Source organism: Enhydra lutris, unplaced genomic scaffold (genome assembly GCF_002288905.1).
Source record: "Enhydra lutris kenyoni isolate GAN:26980312 unplaced genomic scaffold, ASM228890v2 scaffoldscaffold18, whole genome shotgun sequence".
NCBI lineage: Eukaryota > Metazoa > Chordata > Mammalia > Carnivora > Mustelidae > Enhydra > Enhydra lutris.
The window spans coordinates 16,591,977-16,608,300 of NW_019154102.1; the positions used below are offsets into that span (position 1 = coordinate 16,591,977).

The 16,324-nt window shown below is 48.2% G+C and overlaps 1 protein-coding gene across 1 annotated transcript in view; it reads right to left on the reverse strand.

Moving 5' to 3' along the window:
- LOC111148025 (sprouty related EVH1 domain containing 2) overlaps positions 1-12,453 on the reverse strand; it is a 116,964-nt gene extending 104,511 nt beyond the window's left edge. Inside the window, exon 1 of the mRNA XM_022504376.1 lies at positions 12,035-12,453. Within this exon, the coding sequence (XP_022360084.1) occupies positions 12,035-12,060 (26 nt within the window). The 5' untranslated portion in view covers positions 12,061-12,453. The remainder of the gene's footprint in view (positions 1-12,034) is intronic.
- Positions 12,454-16,324: the final 3,871 nt, after the last annotated feature.

Here is a 16,324-nt window from a genome sequence, read left to right on the forward strand (position 1 = left end):
TTCGTATTTCTTTTTAAATGATGGATTTCTTGGGCCCCCTGACATTCACCAAGAACGATTTTTAAGCCGTAAGAAAAAATTCTTCCAGCATATTCCCATCTAAAGCCAAGCTCCATCTCAAACTTGGAAACCCTGCCAGGGATGGAGAAGCGGCTGCTTGATAATAGTATGTCTCCATGTGGAAGCACCACCTTCTTCAACAGATTCCAAACACCAAGTATGTGAAGTCAACTTTGAAGACACAAACCTGGCTGCTGTGAGCTTACTACCATCACTACCGGATATGCCCTGACAATTCATGAATTGTCATCCACGGACCAGCAGCAGCAGCAGCACCTGGAAGTTTATTTAAAAATGGAGAATCTGAAGGGCACTTGGGAGGCGCAGTGGGTTAAGCATCCAACACTTGGTTTCAGCTCAAGTCATGATCTCAGGGTCCTGGGATTGAGCCCCGAGTTGGGCTCCATGCTCACTACAGAGTCCACCTGAGATTTGTTTCTCCCTCTCCCTCTGCCCCTCCCGTTTCTGTTGTCCATATGTGTCTCCCTCTCGAATAAATAAATAAATCCTCTTTAAAAATGCAAAATCTATGGGGTGCCTGGATGGCTAAGTGGGTTAAAGCCTCTGCCTTCAACTCAGGTCATGATCTCAGGGTCCTGGGATCGAGCCCCACATCGGGCTGTCTGCTCATCAGGGAGCTTGCTTCCCCTCACCCCACCGCCTGCCTCTCTGCCTACTTGTGATCTCTATCAAATAAATAAATAAAATCTTGAAAAGAAAATACAAAATCTGAGGCCTTTCTAAACCAGAATCCTCACTTTGCAAGACTCACAATACAAGTTTAAGTTTGATCCTCCTCCCAAAATAGCTAGGCTAAAACACAGGTCCAGAATAGTGTGCACTGTTATCCATTCTCATCTAGACTTTCAAGGATAAGGTGGCTAGTTTTTTTTCCCAAAGAGGTATCTGTAAAGTCGCTCTTTTTTTTCTTTGAAAGATTTTATTTATTTGAGAGAGAAAGAGTGAGTGAGAGAGAGAGCGAGTGAGCAGGGGGAGTGGGAAGGAGAAGCAGACTCCCCACTGAGCAGGGAGCCTGACATGGGGCTTTATCCCAGAATCCCGGGATCACCACCTAAGCCAAAGGCAGAGAGACGCCCAACCAATGGGGCCATCCAGGTACCCGTAAAGTTGCTCTTTGTATCAGTACAGAAAAGGTCACCTCTGGGGGCACTGCTTTCCAGTGCTGAAAAGGAATGCAAGAAAGAAATGTCACCTCACAGCTCTGAGGCTGTTTCAGGATTCAAAGTGAGTTCTAACTTCATTTGCTCTACAGTAATATAAATCAAGCTGTACACACCACACAATTTTTTATATAAGAAAACTAAAGCTCTACAAAGTTATGACATGTAATATTCTATAATCATGGGGCCTGAAGTTAAAAGACCTGGATTAAAAATAACAAATTCTGCTCTGTGACCTCAGACAAGATACTTAACCTCTCTGCATCTTCTCCTGGCTGTCAGACATATTCCATCCTCGTGTGAGGGCACGAGTGCATGTACACACAACACACAGACCCCAAAAATAACTTGAAGAGCTTGTTGGGGGATTCTGGGAAGGGCATATAGTACTTTCAATGCTCTGGATGAAGACTGCCCCCCACCCTCAATTTGGGAATCCTGATGCCTGCAGCTCTAGGGGGAGCCCTGCAGAAGCAAGGGAAGAAAGGAAAAACAACTCTGAGAGTCAGTCATCAAGATGATGCTGTCTTCATACCCCTAAGGCATATGAAAGTGCCTAGCACCCTAGAACACAAGCTCCCTAAGGCCAGAGCCTCCTTCTGAGTCACAGTTCCGGTCCCATCCCATCTCGGTGTCTGGTGCACTAGGTACAGTAAGTGAATGGCACTCACCAGCTAGTCACTCCCTTGGCTCAAGTCTCACCACCCTGGTTATTTACTTACCCAATAAAATAATTAACACATGGCTTTGCAATTAGGGTCCAAGTATCTTTTTTTTTTTTTAAAGATTTTATGAGAGAAAGGAGAGAGAGAGAGCATGAGTAGCGGGGAGGGGCAGAGGGAAAGGGACAAGCAGACTTCTAAGCGGGGAATCTGACGCAGAGCTCAATCTCAGGGCCCTGAGATCATGAGCTGAAGGCAGACGCTTAACCGACCAAGTCACCCAGATGCCCCTAGGGTCCAACTATCTTCTAAAGACGGGTGCCTGGGTGGCTCAGTGGGTTAAAGCCTCTGCCTTCAGCTCAGGTCATGATCCCAGGGTCCTGGGATCGAGCCCCGTATTGGGCTCTCTGCTCAGCAGGGAGCCTGTTTCCTCCTCTCTCTGCCTACTTGTGATCTCTCTCTGTCAAATAAATAAATAAAATCTTTTAAAAGAAAATAAATAAAGTCAAGTAATTTAGATTTAAAGTCTACCACACTCTGAATGGACCTCTGGAATCTAGTACCCCCTGATTTTCCTTAGTATAAAAGACATCTAGAATGGAGGGAAAGGGCCTCAAAGCTAGTTTACAAACATTAGACTCTGGATATGAAACCTGTTTATATACAGATTAATAAAAAGGCAATCATTAGGCCATCAGGCCCAGAAGGAATACTGAGCCAGTACATGCTCCCCTGGCAGAGCAGACCTGTTTTGGAATACTGAGTCTGAGAAAAATCATAGATTTGATCTAACCTATTAAATGAAGGAAAAAGATGAAATGACTACATTAAGACTATATTCACACTTTGCAACTTTAAAAGACCTGTAAAAATGAATAAAATTACTGGGATGCTGGTGATTACATTAAACCTCTAATCTAACATTTACTTTATTTCTTGGCCGAAAATATGAAACATAAACACCAACACGGCATACAAATAGAAAAAACAAGTCATAAACCAACTCACTCCTAAGAGAATCTTCAGCCAACCCTCCCCCACACCTACCCCACCCAGACCAAGCCTACTGACTCTGAGAAACAATCTGAAGGGCATTGGTGATAGGATTTCTAGACCTCTGGCAGGAATGGCAAGAAGGCCAAGGATGTTACTACACCCTTGTAGTACAAGGCCAAGGATGTACAGGTAAGTACACTGACAGTAACAGAGGAGGCCAGCTTCTGTAAGACGGGAAATCTTAAAAAGACAGCCAACCAGGATCACTGAGTTAAAGTGCCAGCAGTCAGCTGGGCATTACTGATATGACAGCACCAAAACTAATGAGTTTCTCTAGGTCCTACCAGCATAGCACCAGAAAGCTGAACAGAAAGCAGAATGTGACTTCAAGGCTCTAATTCTCCTAGTAACCCCCTGGAGCAGGTCACTTCAACTCTCACAGGCATAAAGTGAGAATCTGGTTCCTTGACTCAAAAGGTGCTCTGGGCACCTCGGTGGCTCAGTGGGTTAAGCCTCTGCCTTAGGCTCAGGTCATGATCTCAGGGTCCTGGGATGGAGCCCCACATTGGGCTCTCTGTACAGCAGGGAGCCTGCTCCCCCCCCCCCCGCCCCCGCCCCGCGTGCCTCTCTGCCTACTTGCAATCTCTCTTTCTCTGTGTTGAATAAATAAATAAAACCTTTAAAAAAAAAAAAAAAGGTGCTCTGAAGGTAGAATATTGCAAATGGATATCCTCTACCTTGTAGATTATGAAAATAAATCATACTGTGCTACATGATATGAGGCACTGGAGGTGGGTGAGTCCCACTGAATTCCCAATTTATCAGGCACTATGCTGAAATGCTTTACCTTCAAGATTTCATTTCCACTTTTTAACAGCCTATGAATTAGAGTGACCTTCATTTATATTAACCCAGGACTCCTGGCTTAAAACACCTGCCAGGGGCCCTTAATCAGCAGAAGACAGAACACAGTATGACCCCAAAACCCCCATTTCCTCCACTATCATCACGGCAGCCTGTCCCTCCTGGACGTTTTGAAAAGGTAAACTCAAAATCTTTTGGAATGTAGGTACACTAAGAATAATAGTTTATATTTTGATACAAGGTATAATTACTTTTCAATTAACAAATATTTGCTTTAATCAATCAATAAATGTTTGCAGACAGCCTACTATGCGCTCAGCATGCTGCCAAGACTATGGGTATAAGGCTTCATAAGTGATTATTCCCAACACCAGCAGGGCAGACAGGGCTAGCCTTCTCCGTGCATTCTCGGGGTGGGATGCAAAACTAAGTAGTATCTGAAAAATCAATACTGGATGCCACGGCCAAAGCAACCCAAGGAGGAAAAGAAGAGGAGTAAGTAATGAAAACAAAGAGACAAAGATACCATTACCAGATGAACTAGGAAAGACAATTAAAAACTTAACCTGATAATTAAGTTTAAGCACTTAGGAATGGCCAACAGGGAATATATCTAAGAATGAAAACAACCAGATCTGAAAAATCATTCTATCAGTACACAGAGGAGCCAAAGCCATACATTTCAGAAGCTGCCCTTATTCTAATCCCTTCAATTGCCAGTTCCTAGCAAATATTTTATTAAAATCCTGGCCTGACTTCCTTTCTATGACATGAGACACATACCAAGCTGCCGGAGCAACGCATCACACCCACCCAGGGCCAGTGCACAGAAAATGCTTTTTGCTCCACAGTGCACTGTGTGCACTGGTGCAAAATAGTCCTTCTACTCCAGTGACTACATGCCTCTGAACATGCTTTAAAAAATCATCAATATTCTGGCCTTACATACTGCTTAAAGGGAAGCATTTACAAGAGTTCATCAATATGACTGGGTCTCAAACAAACAAACAAAACCAGCCCAATTTACACAACAAAACAAGCCAAAAAAAACCACACCCCAAAACTTGGGGCTCTGCCTCTATTATCATCATGTTCAGTTTCTGAGAGTTTTTTTTTTTTAAAGATTTATTTATTTATTTGACACAGGGAGAGAGAGAGAGAGATCACAAGTAGGCAGAGAGGCAGGCAGAGAGGGGGGGAAGCAGGCTCGCTGAGGAGCAGAGAACCCAACGTGGGGCTCGATCCCAGGATCCTGGGATCAGGACCCGAGCCGAAGGCACAGGCTTCAACCCACTGAGCCACCCAGGCGCCCCAGTTTCTGAGAGTTTTGCTGTCAGATTGTGTATTTGCGTTCAGCCCGTGGAATATAGGAACTGTGCCAATACTGGTGTTCATGAGCACGGCTGTCTCTGACTTTGAGTGCCGAGACTCCACGAGAAGCCTGTGGCTACTACAAGTTGTTAATATTGTGATTTCTGTGGAGATTCTCCTGCAGAGGCAGAAACATAGCCCCTGGCTTATACGGCACTCAAGATCTTCCACTTCCCAACCCCTACAACACTGACTGGAGCCAAAATGGTTTTGAGCTATCAATCACAGACCACCACCACCAGATCGTTCGGCACCCAATTTCCACAAAACGTGCCAAGGGCTTCTTGTGAAGGCAGTTTCTCAGAGGGGGGTTATCCACACTGTGAGTTAACCAAATACAATTACAATTATTGCATTTGTTGGTAGAGACAAAGCATCCTAAAATAATTAAATCCATTTTTTAATTCAACAGACATTTATTAAGCAACCATAATGTGCCCAACAGTATTGGGCCAACAACTAGAAAACTAAGCAGTTAAGAGGTAATACTGAATCCAAGAAGCTCATATTCTGGTAAGAATCTAGTCGGGTATAGGCCCAACTCTAAATGGTGAGAACTGCCATACAGCATGAGGAAAAAATACTATAAAGGGTCCTCAGTTTTGATGTGAAGAGGGGATGGAAAAGAAAGAATGGGAGGACCTCGTCAAAGTAATGGCTGCAGAACTGGTGGGAGGGGGAATGAGCAGAAATTCACTTGCAGAAGGGAAGGAAGAAAACTCCAGAATACAGAGCCTGAGTAAGCAGACTGTTGAGGCAGAATAGTTTTGGTATTTGTACTGATTCACTTTTATGTATTTTATCTGGTTAAAGGAAGTGGAAAGCAGAGGGGATCAGCCATAGCTAGAAAGGAGGGAGCACTCACTAAATCCTCGTGGAAACAAGCCTAGCAGATGGAGAGAAGGACAAGTTCACCACCTAGAAAGATGAAGGGCCTTGCAGTAGGCGCTTAACTTTATACAATTGCATGTCCTGGCTTACAATTTTGTTAAGGTCTTTCCAAGTGTTTTGTTTTGTCTTGCTTTCAAGATCTTCTGATGAATGGACCAAGATTCCAATTCTGCAGAGCCAACTCCATGTTTTCAACATTTAAGGACTCTATTCATGTGGAGTAGAAACACCCCTTTTTTTAAGGCTAATGCAAAGAAACTGGATCAATATTTATTGTACCAGGTCTAATTTCTACAACTGTTATTTCAACGAACATACAGCTGACATCCAGCAATAACCAACTCTGGATTCACACTCCTATTATCTTATGGTGTATCATAGAATTCTCAAGCCCAGGTTTATTTAAATACACTTTAATTCAGTACGCGCTTCATGGCAATTTCAGGGAAGATAAAGGAAGTAGAAAAAATTATGGCAATGATAGACTCACCAATTCAGAAGAATCAAGGACAGCATGACTAACGGAAACAGTGTGAGCTCAGAAGTCAGAATGACTAAGGCTGGCCCACCTGTCCTCCTCTGAGAAGGTACCTCACAGTGGTTAAAGACAGTCCTTTCTGGGCTGCCAGGTTGGTTCAGTCATTAAGCTGCTGCCTTCTGCTCAGTTCATGATCCCAGAGTCCTGGGATTGGAGCCCAACATCAGGCTCCCTGCTCGGCGGGAAGCTGGCTTCTACCCTCTCCCACTCCCCTTGCTTGTGTTCCCTCTCTCGCCGTGTGTCTTTCTCTGTCAAATAAATAAATAAAATATTAAAAACAAAACAAAACAAGTCCTTTCTGAGCCAGGCTGCTGGAGTCAAATCCTAACTCCTTCATTTGCTAATGATACGATCTCGGACAAGTTACTCATCTTCTCTGGGGCTCAGTTTCCCCATCTATAAATGGAGGTAATAATATCCCATCTATCTCATAGGACTGTTGAGAAGACTAAATGACTAAAGTGCTATTAAAAAAAATGTTTGCTGTCTTAGGCAAAGCAACTTAAGCTTCCTCATCAGTTAAATAGAGTAACTCCAGGGCACCTGGGTGGCTCAGTTGGTTAAGCCTCTGACTCTTGATTTCAACTCAGGTCATGATCTCAGGGTTGTTTTGAGGGTGGTGGGATCCAGCCCCACATCACGTTGGGCTCTGCGCTCAGTGGGGAGTCTGCCTGAGACTCTCTCCCTCAGCCCCTCCCCACCACCGCTCTTGTGTGCACACGCTCTCTCTCTCTCTCTAAATAAATACATAAAATCTTTAAAAAACAATAAAATAATGGGGTAACTCCTTCTTCATAGGATTATTTGAAAATTAACAAGCTGAGCCTATGAGAAACCTATCCCAGTGGCCTGCTAAGAGCCAACACGAGACACCTGATTGATGCTTGGTGCTCGACAGTAAGCTTTACATAGGATATCTCCTTTAATTTTCATAGCAACTCCATGAAATTGCTAACATTCACTCCCATTTTATTCACTCAGATAAAACCAAGGTGAAAGTGGCGCCTGGGCGGCTCAGTGGGTTAAAGCCTCTGCCTTCTGCTCAGGTCATGATCTCAGGGTCCTGAAATCAAGCCCCGTATCCAGCTCTCTGCTCAGCAGGGAGCCTGCTTCTCTTCTGTTCTCTCTCTCTGCCTACTTGTGATCTCTTTCTGTCAAATAAATAAATAAAATCTTAAAAAAAAAAAAAAGCCAAGGTGAAAGTTAAGTAACTTGCCTTAGATCAGAAAGTGAGCAAATGGCTGAGCCTTGAGCTGTAAGTATAAGTTAAATGGCTTTAACTCAGGATCATTAATTGGCACCTGGCTGAAATGACAGTTGTAAAAGACATATTCAGTCAACTGCGCTGAATGTTAAAGACAAAAGGGAATGATTCTTAATTTTGTAAAGTGTGATGATGGTATTGCGGTTTCCTGGAAGAGTATCTTCATCTTGTGGGAAGTAAGCTCAAGTATTCAGAGACAGGACATTCTGATGTCTCATTTCTTTGAAATGGTTAGGCAAAAATATCTTTTTTTTTTTTTTTAAATGGAAGACCTTTCAACATTAGGAAGAACATGACTAAAAACAAGACTAAAAGTCCATTCTCAGCAAGATGTGTCCTGCAGAGAAGCATTTATGAGAGGGACAGAATAGCTACATGGTAGGCCGATGTCTTCTGCATTAAGTTCACTTGAGAAGGGTTTCTTCATTTTGTCAACAAATTTCCAAATCATTCAAGACCATAATCAAATGCTTTCAAGATCCAGACAAAATGCACATGATCAAAAAAATTTTTTTCCACTCTCTTGGACAAAAGATTCTTTTCAACAGTTTGTTGATGCTTTTTACTTTTAAATTATTTTTAAAAATTTGTAGAAATGTAAATCTTAACATGCATTTGTAGCTGGAATGGGATCAGAGGAGAAAGGTCAGAGTATTTTTTCTTTTTTTAAAGATTTTATTTATTTATTTGACAGAAAGAGACACAGTGAGAGAGGGATCACAAGCAGGGGGAGAGGGAGAAGCAGGTTTCCTGCTAAGCAGGGAGCCCAATGTGGGGCTCAATCCCAGGACCCTGGGATCATGACCAGAGCTGAAGGTAGATGCTTAACAACTGAGCCACCGAGGTGCCCCTCGAGAATTTTTTTTTTTTTTTAGATTTTTTATTTATATATTTGACAGAGAGAGCGAGCCATCGAGAGAGGGAACACAAGCAGCGGGGAGTGGGAGAGGGAGAAGCAGTCTTCCCGCTGAGCAGGGAGCCTGATGCGGGGCTCCATCCCAGGACTCTGGGATTATGACCCAAGCCAAAGGCAGACACCCAACCACTGAGCCACCCAGGCACCCCTCCCTCGAGAAGTTTTAAATCGACATAGAAAAGAGCATGAGAAGACAAAACATTTATTATTTTTTAAAATTAGGCACAATTTTGACAGTTGCGAGATTCTGACTTACTGTACTGACGCTAAACATAGTTGTTATATACCTGTACCATTTAATAAAAACCTTAAATATATATGGACTATCAAGAAAATCTATTTTAGGGGCGCCACCATCGGGCTCTCTGCTGAGCAGAGAGCCTGCTCCCTCCTCTCTCTCTCTCCCTCTCTGCCTGCCTCTACCTACTTATGATCCTGTCAAATAAATAAATAAAATCTTAAAAAAAAAACAACAAAGAAGAAAATCTCCTTTACCTAAGGCATAACTATTTCTCCCATAGGTCTCCCATTTGAGGTCACCAAACTGCTTTATTGTAATACACCTTGTCTACTTCCAAAAGGTATCTGTAGGACCTCAAACATAAAGCCATTAGAAAAGAAAATGAAAGATCAAAATTCATACTAGAGAGGTATATAAATCTAGCAAAAAGCTAGACTAACTACGACCACTGTAATCAAGCAATAATTTTAGCTCTGAGCTTTCAGACAGTGGTTGCAAAAAAACCCAGCAACAAAAAGGCAATCACAGCAAGTCCTGCAACCCAGAGAGAAACCTTCTTCCAGGCACTAACATTTAAAAGGAATTTTTCAGATGGGTCATTACGTAAGAACCTGAACAATACAATGAACAGTGTCCACAAATGGCAGTTTACAGCCCCTACAGCCCGTGTTCTTAGGGGCTTACGTTTCATGTCTCATGCCAAGGTCATTACATTAAAAGTAATCCCAGGAAGGCCATTTCTGCACTGGGCTAAGGCGCCACGGCTTTCTGATTCTCTAACTGAAACCAGAACCTGTCCTCAAATACCCATTGTCTCAACTGGGCTTCTGACAGCAGTGGAGGCAGCCAGTTCCATGCTGAGTTGCTCTGAAAGCATGAAATGAGACATAGTCATTTCTTGCTGGTGATCCCAACCCAAATCCCTTTGCTTTGGCTATCAGATGGGGTAGGTGCAAAGCTGACATGCTATGGTGAAAAGGGAGAGGCCAGGCCAGTATTCCCAAGGGATGGAGCCAAGGAACCCAAGGCAGGGCAAATGGAAGCAATCTGCAACAAGAATCCCGAAGTTCAGAGCAAGGCAACTGTCCCTCCCTGCTACTACTATCTGTGTGTGCCAGAACAGAGGAAGGCCTATAAAAACACTTGTCTATTAGTCAAGTTGGTATGGGGGCAAGGCCCACCAGCATATTTCTTCCCCACAAGAGCAACTTTTTTTTTTTTCCCCATTTTACCCTTTCCTGAAAGCAAAGCAAAATGTTTGAAAAGACCAGCACAGGTGGTGGGACTGCAGCAACGGGCACACCAGGCAGGATGCTCTCCAGGTGCGGGTGTCTGGCAGACCAGGGGTTACTGCAGTCAAAGATCCCCAAAGGAAGGAAATTTTCTTTCCCATACACCACCCCTCTCAACACCCTCTCGCGCCCAGCCTGGCAACAGCAGATGCCAAAGGATAAAGGGGCATTAAAAAAAAAAAAAAAAAAAAAAGGCTAAGTAGTACTCTTAAGAGTAGAGCACAGCATACTGTCACCTGCTGCAAGAAAAGCCCTCCCTGTCAACCAGCCCTGAGTCACTTCCCCTCTCTGCATTGACTGTCAATGCTCGCAGGGGCAAAAGACCCCGGGCCTCTGGAGCAGATACACGCAGCCCCCACGACCCCACAAACCCACTCTCTGGGCCTCTCCCCAGGGTGTGTCCCAGTGGCTACCAACCGGCTCTTTTGCGTCCAAGCCAGCGCCACTGCTACCTTAGCTAATGGCAGCTCTGAATGAAAGGAGCCGAGGCAGACTCCGGATTTATGAATGTGCAGGGGAGGAGGGGAGGGATATCATGTGACAATAAAGGAGAGCGTCTTATTCACAAAAAAAAAAAAAAAAAAAAAAAAAAAAAGAAAGAAAGAAAAGAAAAAAAAAGTGGCTGGTGGCGGGCACAGCCACTGAGCAGCGGCGTGGGCCGCCGTGTGGTGACCACTCGGACCCGAAGCCGACGACCTCAGGCGCGGGGCCCAGGAGCCCTGCCTCCGCTGCTCCCGCAATTGGAAACGCCTCGGGTGGGGGTGGGAGAAAGCCAAACCCGATTCCACGACCGCGAGGCTGGAGGGAGCCTCATCTTGGCCCCGGGCTGGGAAACGGTCCGGATGCCCCGGAGGGCGGCGGGTCACCCCGGAGCCCCTCCAGCGGAGCGCCCCGAGCATTGTTACCCTCGGGCCCGCGGGCCGGGCACGCATGCCTGTGCATGCGCGCACACACACTCGCACACAGATACATACATTTACACACACACACTCACATACACACACTGGCCCGCAGCACATTGCCCCGCACGCTCCCGCCCGCCCCCGCAGCACACGACTCGGATCCGCCCCCGAGCGGCCCCGATCCCGCGGGGCGCCTATCCCGAGCCCAAAAGCGCGTGCACACACGCTCACACGCGCCGCGGGACCCCTCCGGCGGCTCCTGCACGGCGACCTGCCTGGGGATCCCTGCTCACGCAGACCCCAGCGCAGCCCGCGCCCAGTCCTCCCCTGGCTCCGCCGTGTTTTTTATGAATGAAAATGTGGTATGCAAATGAGAGCGATTCAAGAAAACGAAATGGCGGAGCCTGGGCCCCAGTGGGCTCCCTAAGGGACCGGGGGGCGAGCGGCGGGGCAGGAGTCACAAAGTCACTACATGAAAACCCACCGACCCCAGGAAGCCGTAGCGGGGGTGTCAGGTCTTTAGCTCCGGCCACGGAAGATTTCGGGGGGGAGGGGGTGTTTGTGAATCCCCGGAGAGGGAGCGGGGACCGCCCCGAGGTCACCCGCGCGCCCTTGGCCCCCGCCACGGCCACGAGCCAGCCGACTCAAGGCGCGCCCCCGCCGGCCCTAAGCAGTCTTTGCCCCCTCCTCAATTCAACAACGTGGGGGGAAATCTCGCAGCCCAAAGCCCTCAGGCCGGCTAGTAGCTGCACCCCACGCCAAGTTCACCCAAGCAGCGTCCCTGCCTGCGTCCTCAGCCCCGGCTCCCTCGCTACCCCCGCGGGGCACCCTCGTCCCACCCCGCGGCCAAACTTACTCGTCCGGGTGTGTTTCTTCGGTCATTTTCCTGTTCACCTAGACGCCTGTCCCGCGGCGGGCAGCTTTGCTCCCTTCATCTTCCTGTCCGCTCACCCCCCTTCTTCACATCTCCGGAGATCGCCTGATTTGGTTGGGGAGGGGGAGCGGCGAGAGATGAAGGGGCGCCGCAGAAGGGAGAAGGGGAAGCAGGGCGATAGGAGCGCGGGTGAGGTTTGGGGAAGGGGTGCAAAGGCAAGTTGCGGGAGGAGTGAGCGCAGCAGCACCCGGGGCTCCGCAGGAGGGGCTCCGGGGGCTCGGCAGCGAGCAGAGAGGGAGAGATTTGGGCAGGGGACGGCGGTGGGGGAGAGGAGGAGAAAAACAAGCGCGCCGTGGAGCGGCTGAGACTGCTGAGAGGAGGAGGAGAGAAGGGCCAGCTGCGGGTGGGGGCTCGGTCCGGGGTCGCCCCCGGGGGCCGGGCCAATCAGGGTTCCCGGGAGCGGTCGGCGGCCGGGGGAGGTGCGCCTGGGAGGCGGTGCAGGGCGCCCCGTCCGAGCCCCATCTCTCGACTCCACCGATTTACTCCATATTGGATTCTCACCGCCGCCAACAGGAGGAGGAAGTAGGGCGGAAGCGATGACGTCTTCCCAGCGGCCAGAGGTGGTGGAGTGCAAAAAGCTTCCTACTTGCGACCGAAAGAAAAAAAAAAAAAAAAAAAAAAAAAAGGGGGGGGGGGGGGTAGGAGGAAAAAAAAAAAAAAAACTTTGTCCCGCCTACTGAGCATGCCCGGCTTCCTTTCCTCCTCCCTCCTGGCTTCCACTCCCGGAGGAGCCGCGGAGCGGAGTTGTTTGTGCGGCGTCTGTCTGGCTCCGGATCCTTTTTCGTCATAGCTCCGGGTTTTAAGAAGCCCGAGAGGAGGGTGGAGGCGGGAGCCGGGGACTCGCACACATCTGGCTCCAGTTTGGTTCCCTCCCTCCATCCAAACCCCTGGATTAAAAATGGTGGGGGGCGGGGGCGGAGACGTGGAGTTGAGGAGAGGCCCAGAGGGGTGCTTGGGCTCAGAGGACCTAACTACCCTCCACAGTGGAACGGGAGGGTGGGGACGGCACAGGTGTTTTTGCCAACGTTCTGAATGGCAGAGCTTTTCAATTTCTCATGAATCTTGGGATCTTTTTTGTCTTGCTAGCGGAGTGGGCATTTTTGAGGAATCATTATTTGTACACTTAAAAAAAAAAAAGGCAAATACAACACTGCCCAGAAACGTTTGCATTTCAGTAGAAATGATGGACTTCTTCGGGTTAAAAGGTAAGCTCAAATACATTTTAAAAATTATTTAGTAAACCTCTCTCTTGTTGGAGGATGGCCCTTATCCCAGGCCCTTGAAGGCCATAGTTAGTGGGCCAGAGGTTACCAGCCCAGTGGGCCTTGGCACAGATGAAGAGTAGTTTCTGGATCCCCCCTCCTCCTACCCTTTGTCTTTTAAATGATTTTTCTTGTCTTGGCCCTGGGACCACGGGTAGCCCCACGCTCTCCAAAGCAGCATTGTCTGGCAGTGGATAAGGCTGGATTCCTTCGCATGCAACCTGTGCCTTTGGACAGGGATCTTTACTTGGTTTGATGTTCTGCTGTTGCAGTTTTGAGATTCTTTATAGTGTTGGAACAAGGAGCTCCACACATTTACTTTACATAGCTGTTCAGTATTTCCTTGGGGGTGGGGGGGGTCTTGCTATAAAGCAAGAGGTAGTCCCTGCCCCTTCCTGCTCTGCAAGCACAGTACACTTTCCACGCTACTGAATGTGCCAAGAGAATATGCAGAGATTTTAACCAAATAGCAGCCATTGAACAAATTAAGAGACCAAATGCCTCAAATGTAGTACACCTAAAGGGTATATGTATGCATTTAGAGAGCCACAAGTGTTCCAAAGATAGTATCACCTTGAGTCAAGGAGAAACTAGTGGTTTACCCTAGGCTTCATGCCTATCACAACCATAATCTTTGTGGACATGGATTAGGGTTCACCCACCTTTGATGCTGAGTGCCAGTGTGTAGTGCTGAAAAGGGAACTATGCAAGGGAGGAACACCTGGGTTTGTTTGTTTGTTTGTTTGTTTTCCTAGCAGCCCTGAGACCTTGAGTGAGACCTTTAGCAATTCTTCAGTTTCTTTATAAAACACGGATAACAAAGACAATCTTGTCTTTCTCAGGTTTTAAGGCCATTGAGAGGCTATGAGAAAGCACCCAACAAAGGAGCATCTCATTGTTTTCAAATCCCCATAAGGCTAATGCATCTGTCCTGTCCTCACTTTTGTCATTGCTTTTCTCCTGGAGGTGCTGAAAGAAATCCCAGTCATTCCTGAACTTCCAGGAACAGATGTTTGTCCATGTCAAAATTTTCCATCCAATGGGCATCACTATGGCTCCAACCTCCAGTTTCAGAGTGTCCAAATGGCAAGGTGGCAGGTGAGATGATTATAAGTTTCTGCAGGTAGGCAAGTAAATCCGTGTCATCACCACTCATTCATCCAGCTCCCTGCTAATAGCAGTGAATGGCCCAGACGGCAGACCAGGCAGCCAGAGGAGCAAAGAAAAACATTCTAAAGTCCAGGTGTCACCAGCGCCCCACTTGGATGTCCTGATGCCAAATTCCAGCAGGTCCTTAGGTTCTCTGAGCCTTGGATACACCACCTGTGGGGTCAGGATAATACCCTCAACATACGGTTGCTGGGAAAAATAAATGGCTACAGTGATCGTATGGCGTTAAGCAGCACACTGGGAATAGATGAATGGCAACACTTTCTCCTCTCTAGCCAGTTGTATTACTAAGTGCCACCCTCCTTCACTCATGTTCCTTCACGTTCCTTTAAAGAAATCCTTCCAGTTCTCTTCAGCCTCGTTCAACACCCAAAAGGGGCTTTTTAATGTAAATGTTCTTAGCAGGTCACCTCTACATCTTCCCCATCAATTGCTGCGACTCCTGCAGCTCCATAGAATAAATGGCGATATTGGGCGAATAACTCAGATATGTTTTTGATCTGAACATCAGGGTTTTATCGAAGTCTACTGAATTGTTACCAGAATAGCGGGTATCACGTATTTAGGGCTTTAATGACATTACCGAACGAGCTAAATACCCACATCCGTGTTTCTCCCCCACAACCAGAAAAACAGGGGGCGGGCAGCACTGAACACGATCGATTCAAGGATGTCGACTCTTAGTGAAACCTTACAGCTTCAAAAGTAGAGTCGTTCTTCTCACAACTTCACGCACGCCCAGCGGAGCCCCCAGCAGGACCCCCGCCTACCCGCCCCTCCAGCTGGAGTCGTGGGCTGGGAAGCACCCCCCCAACCCGGGTCCTTCCGCCGGCCGCCTAGAAAGCCCGGAGTGCGGAACCGGAGCGACCCTCGGCCGCCAAGGAACGGGCATGCTCAGTACACCCGTAGGTCTGGTTTCACTCGGAAGCCGGCCGCAGCCCCCGCTCCTTACCGCCCCGCACGGGCGCCGGGAGAAGCGGACATTTTATCTTTCTCGGCAGTCGGTTCTCTTTCGTGTCCTTCGCCCCTTCTCTGCGTCCTCCCACCTCATTTGGGTCCGGAAGGGGCCGCGAGTGTAGATCTCCCTGGGCTGGGTTTGGGAGTGGGATCTGATAAACCACTCCCCCCGGCCCCCACAAGGGCGCGCGTGCGGAGCCGGGGTGTTTGGGGGGTGGACTCAGCTGTGCACTAAGGTTCGTGCGGCGCGGCCAAGCGGGCAGAATCTCCCACTGCCGGGGCGCCCTCGCTCCCCACCCCGCAAGGCGCGCGCAGCTGCGCCCAGGCCTGTCCTCACCTCACCCCCATTCTGCCCCTTCGGTATTTCTCAATGACCGGCGGAGGACACTTCCGACGGGGGAGGGAGCGGGTATCATTAGCTTGGTTGGTTTATCAGTTCCTTCCGGTCTGTCCCGAGCCCAGCCCTGCGTGCCGCTCCGCAGCGCCTCGGCGTCCCGGTGCCTTTATTATGTTTAAGTAAGCGGCAGTGTGTGCCAAGTGAGTTTGTAGCCCAGCTGTCTCTCCCAAGAGGGCGACGGGAATGGAAACCCAAGCTCTCGTAATAAAGGGGATGATGCAAACTTAGAAACTGACCCGGCGCCCGGGAATGGTGCCCCTCGCCTCCCTCCCCCCGGCGCGGGGCGTCCCAGTCGGGGCATGAATGGCTGGAGCCAGATTGCATAATCTACGTGGTATAAATAGCCGGCGGGCGGAACGCTGACGCGCTCGCTGGTACCGTTATCGTGCCATACTTCATGCCCCGATGCAGCTCACTCCCAGCTCA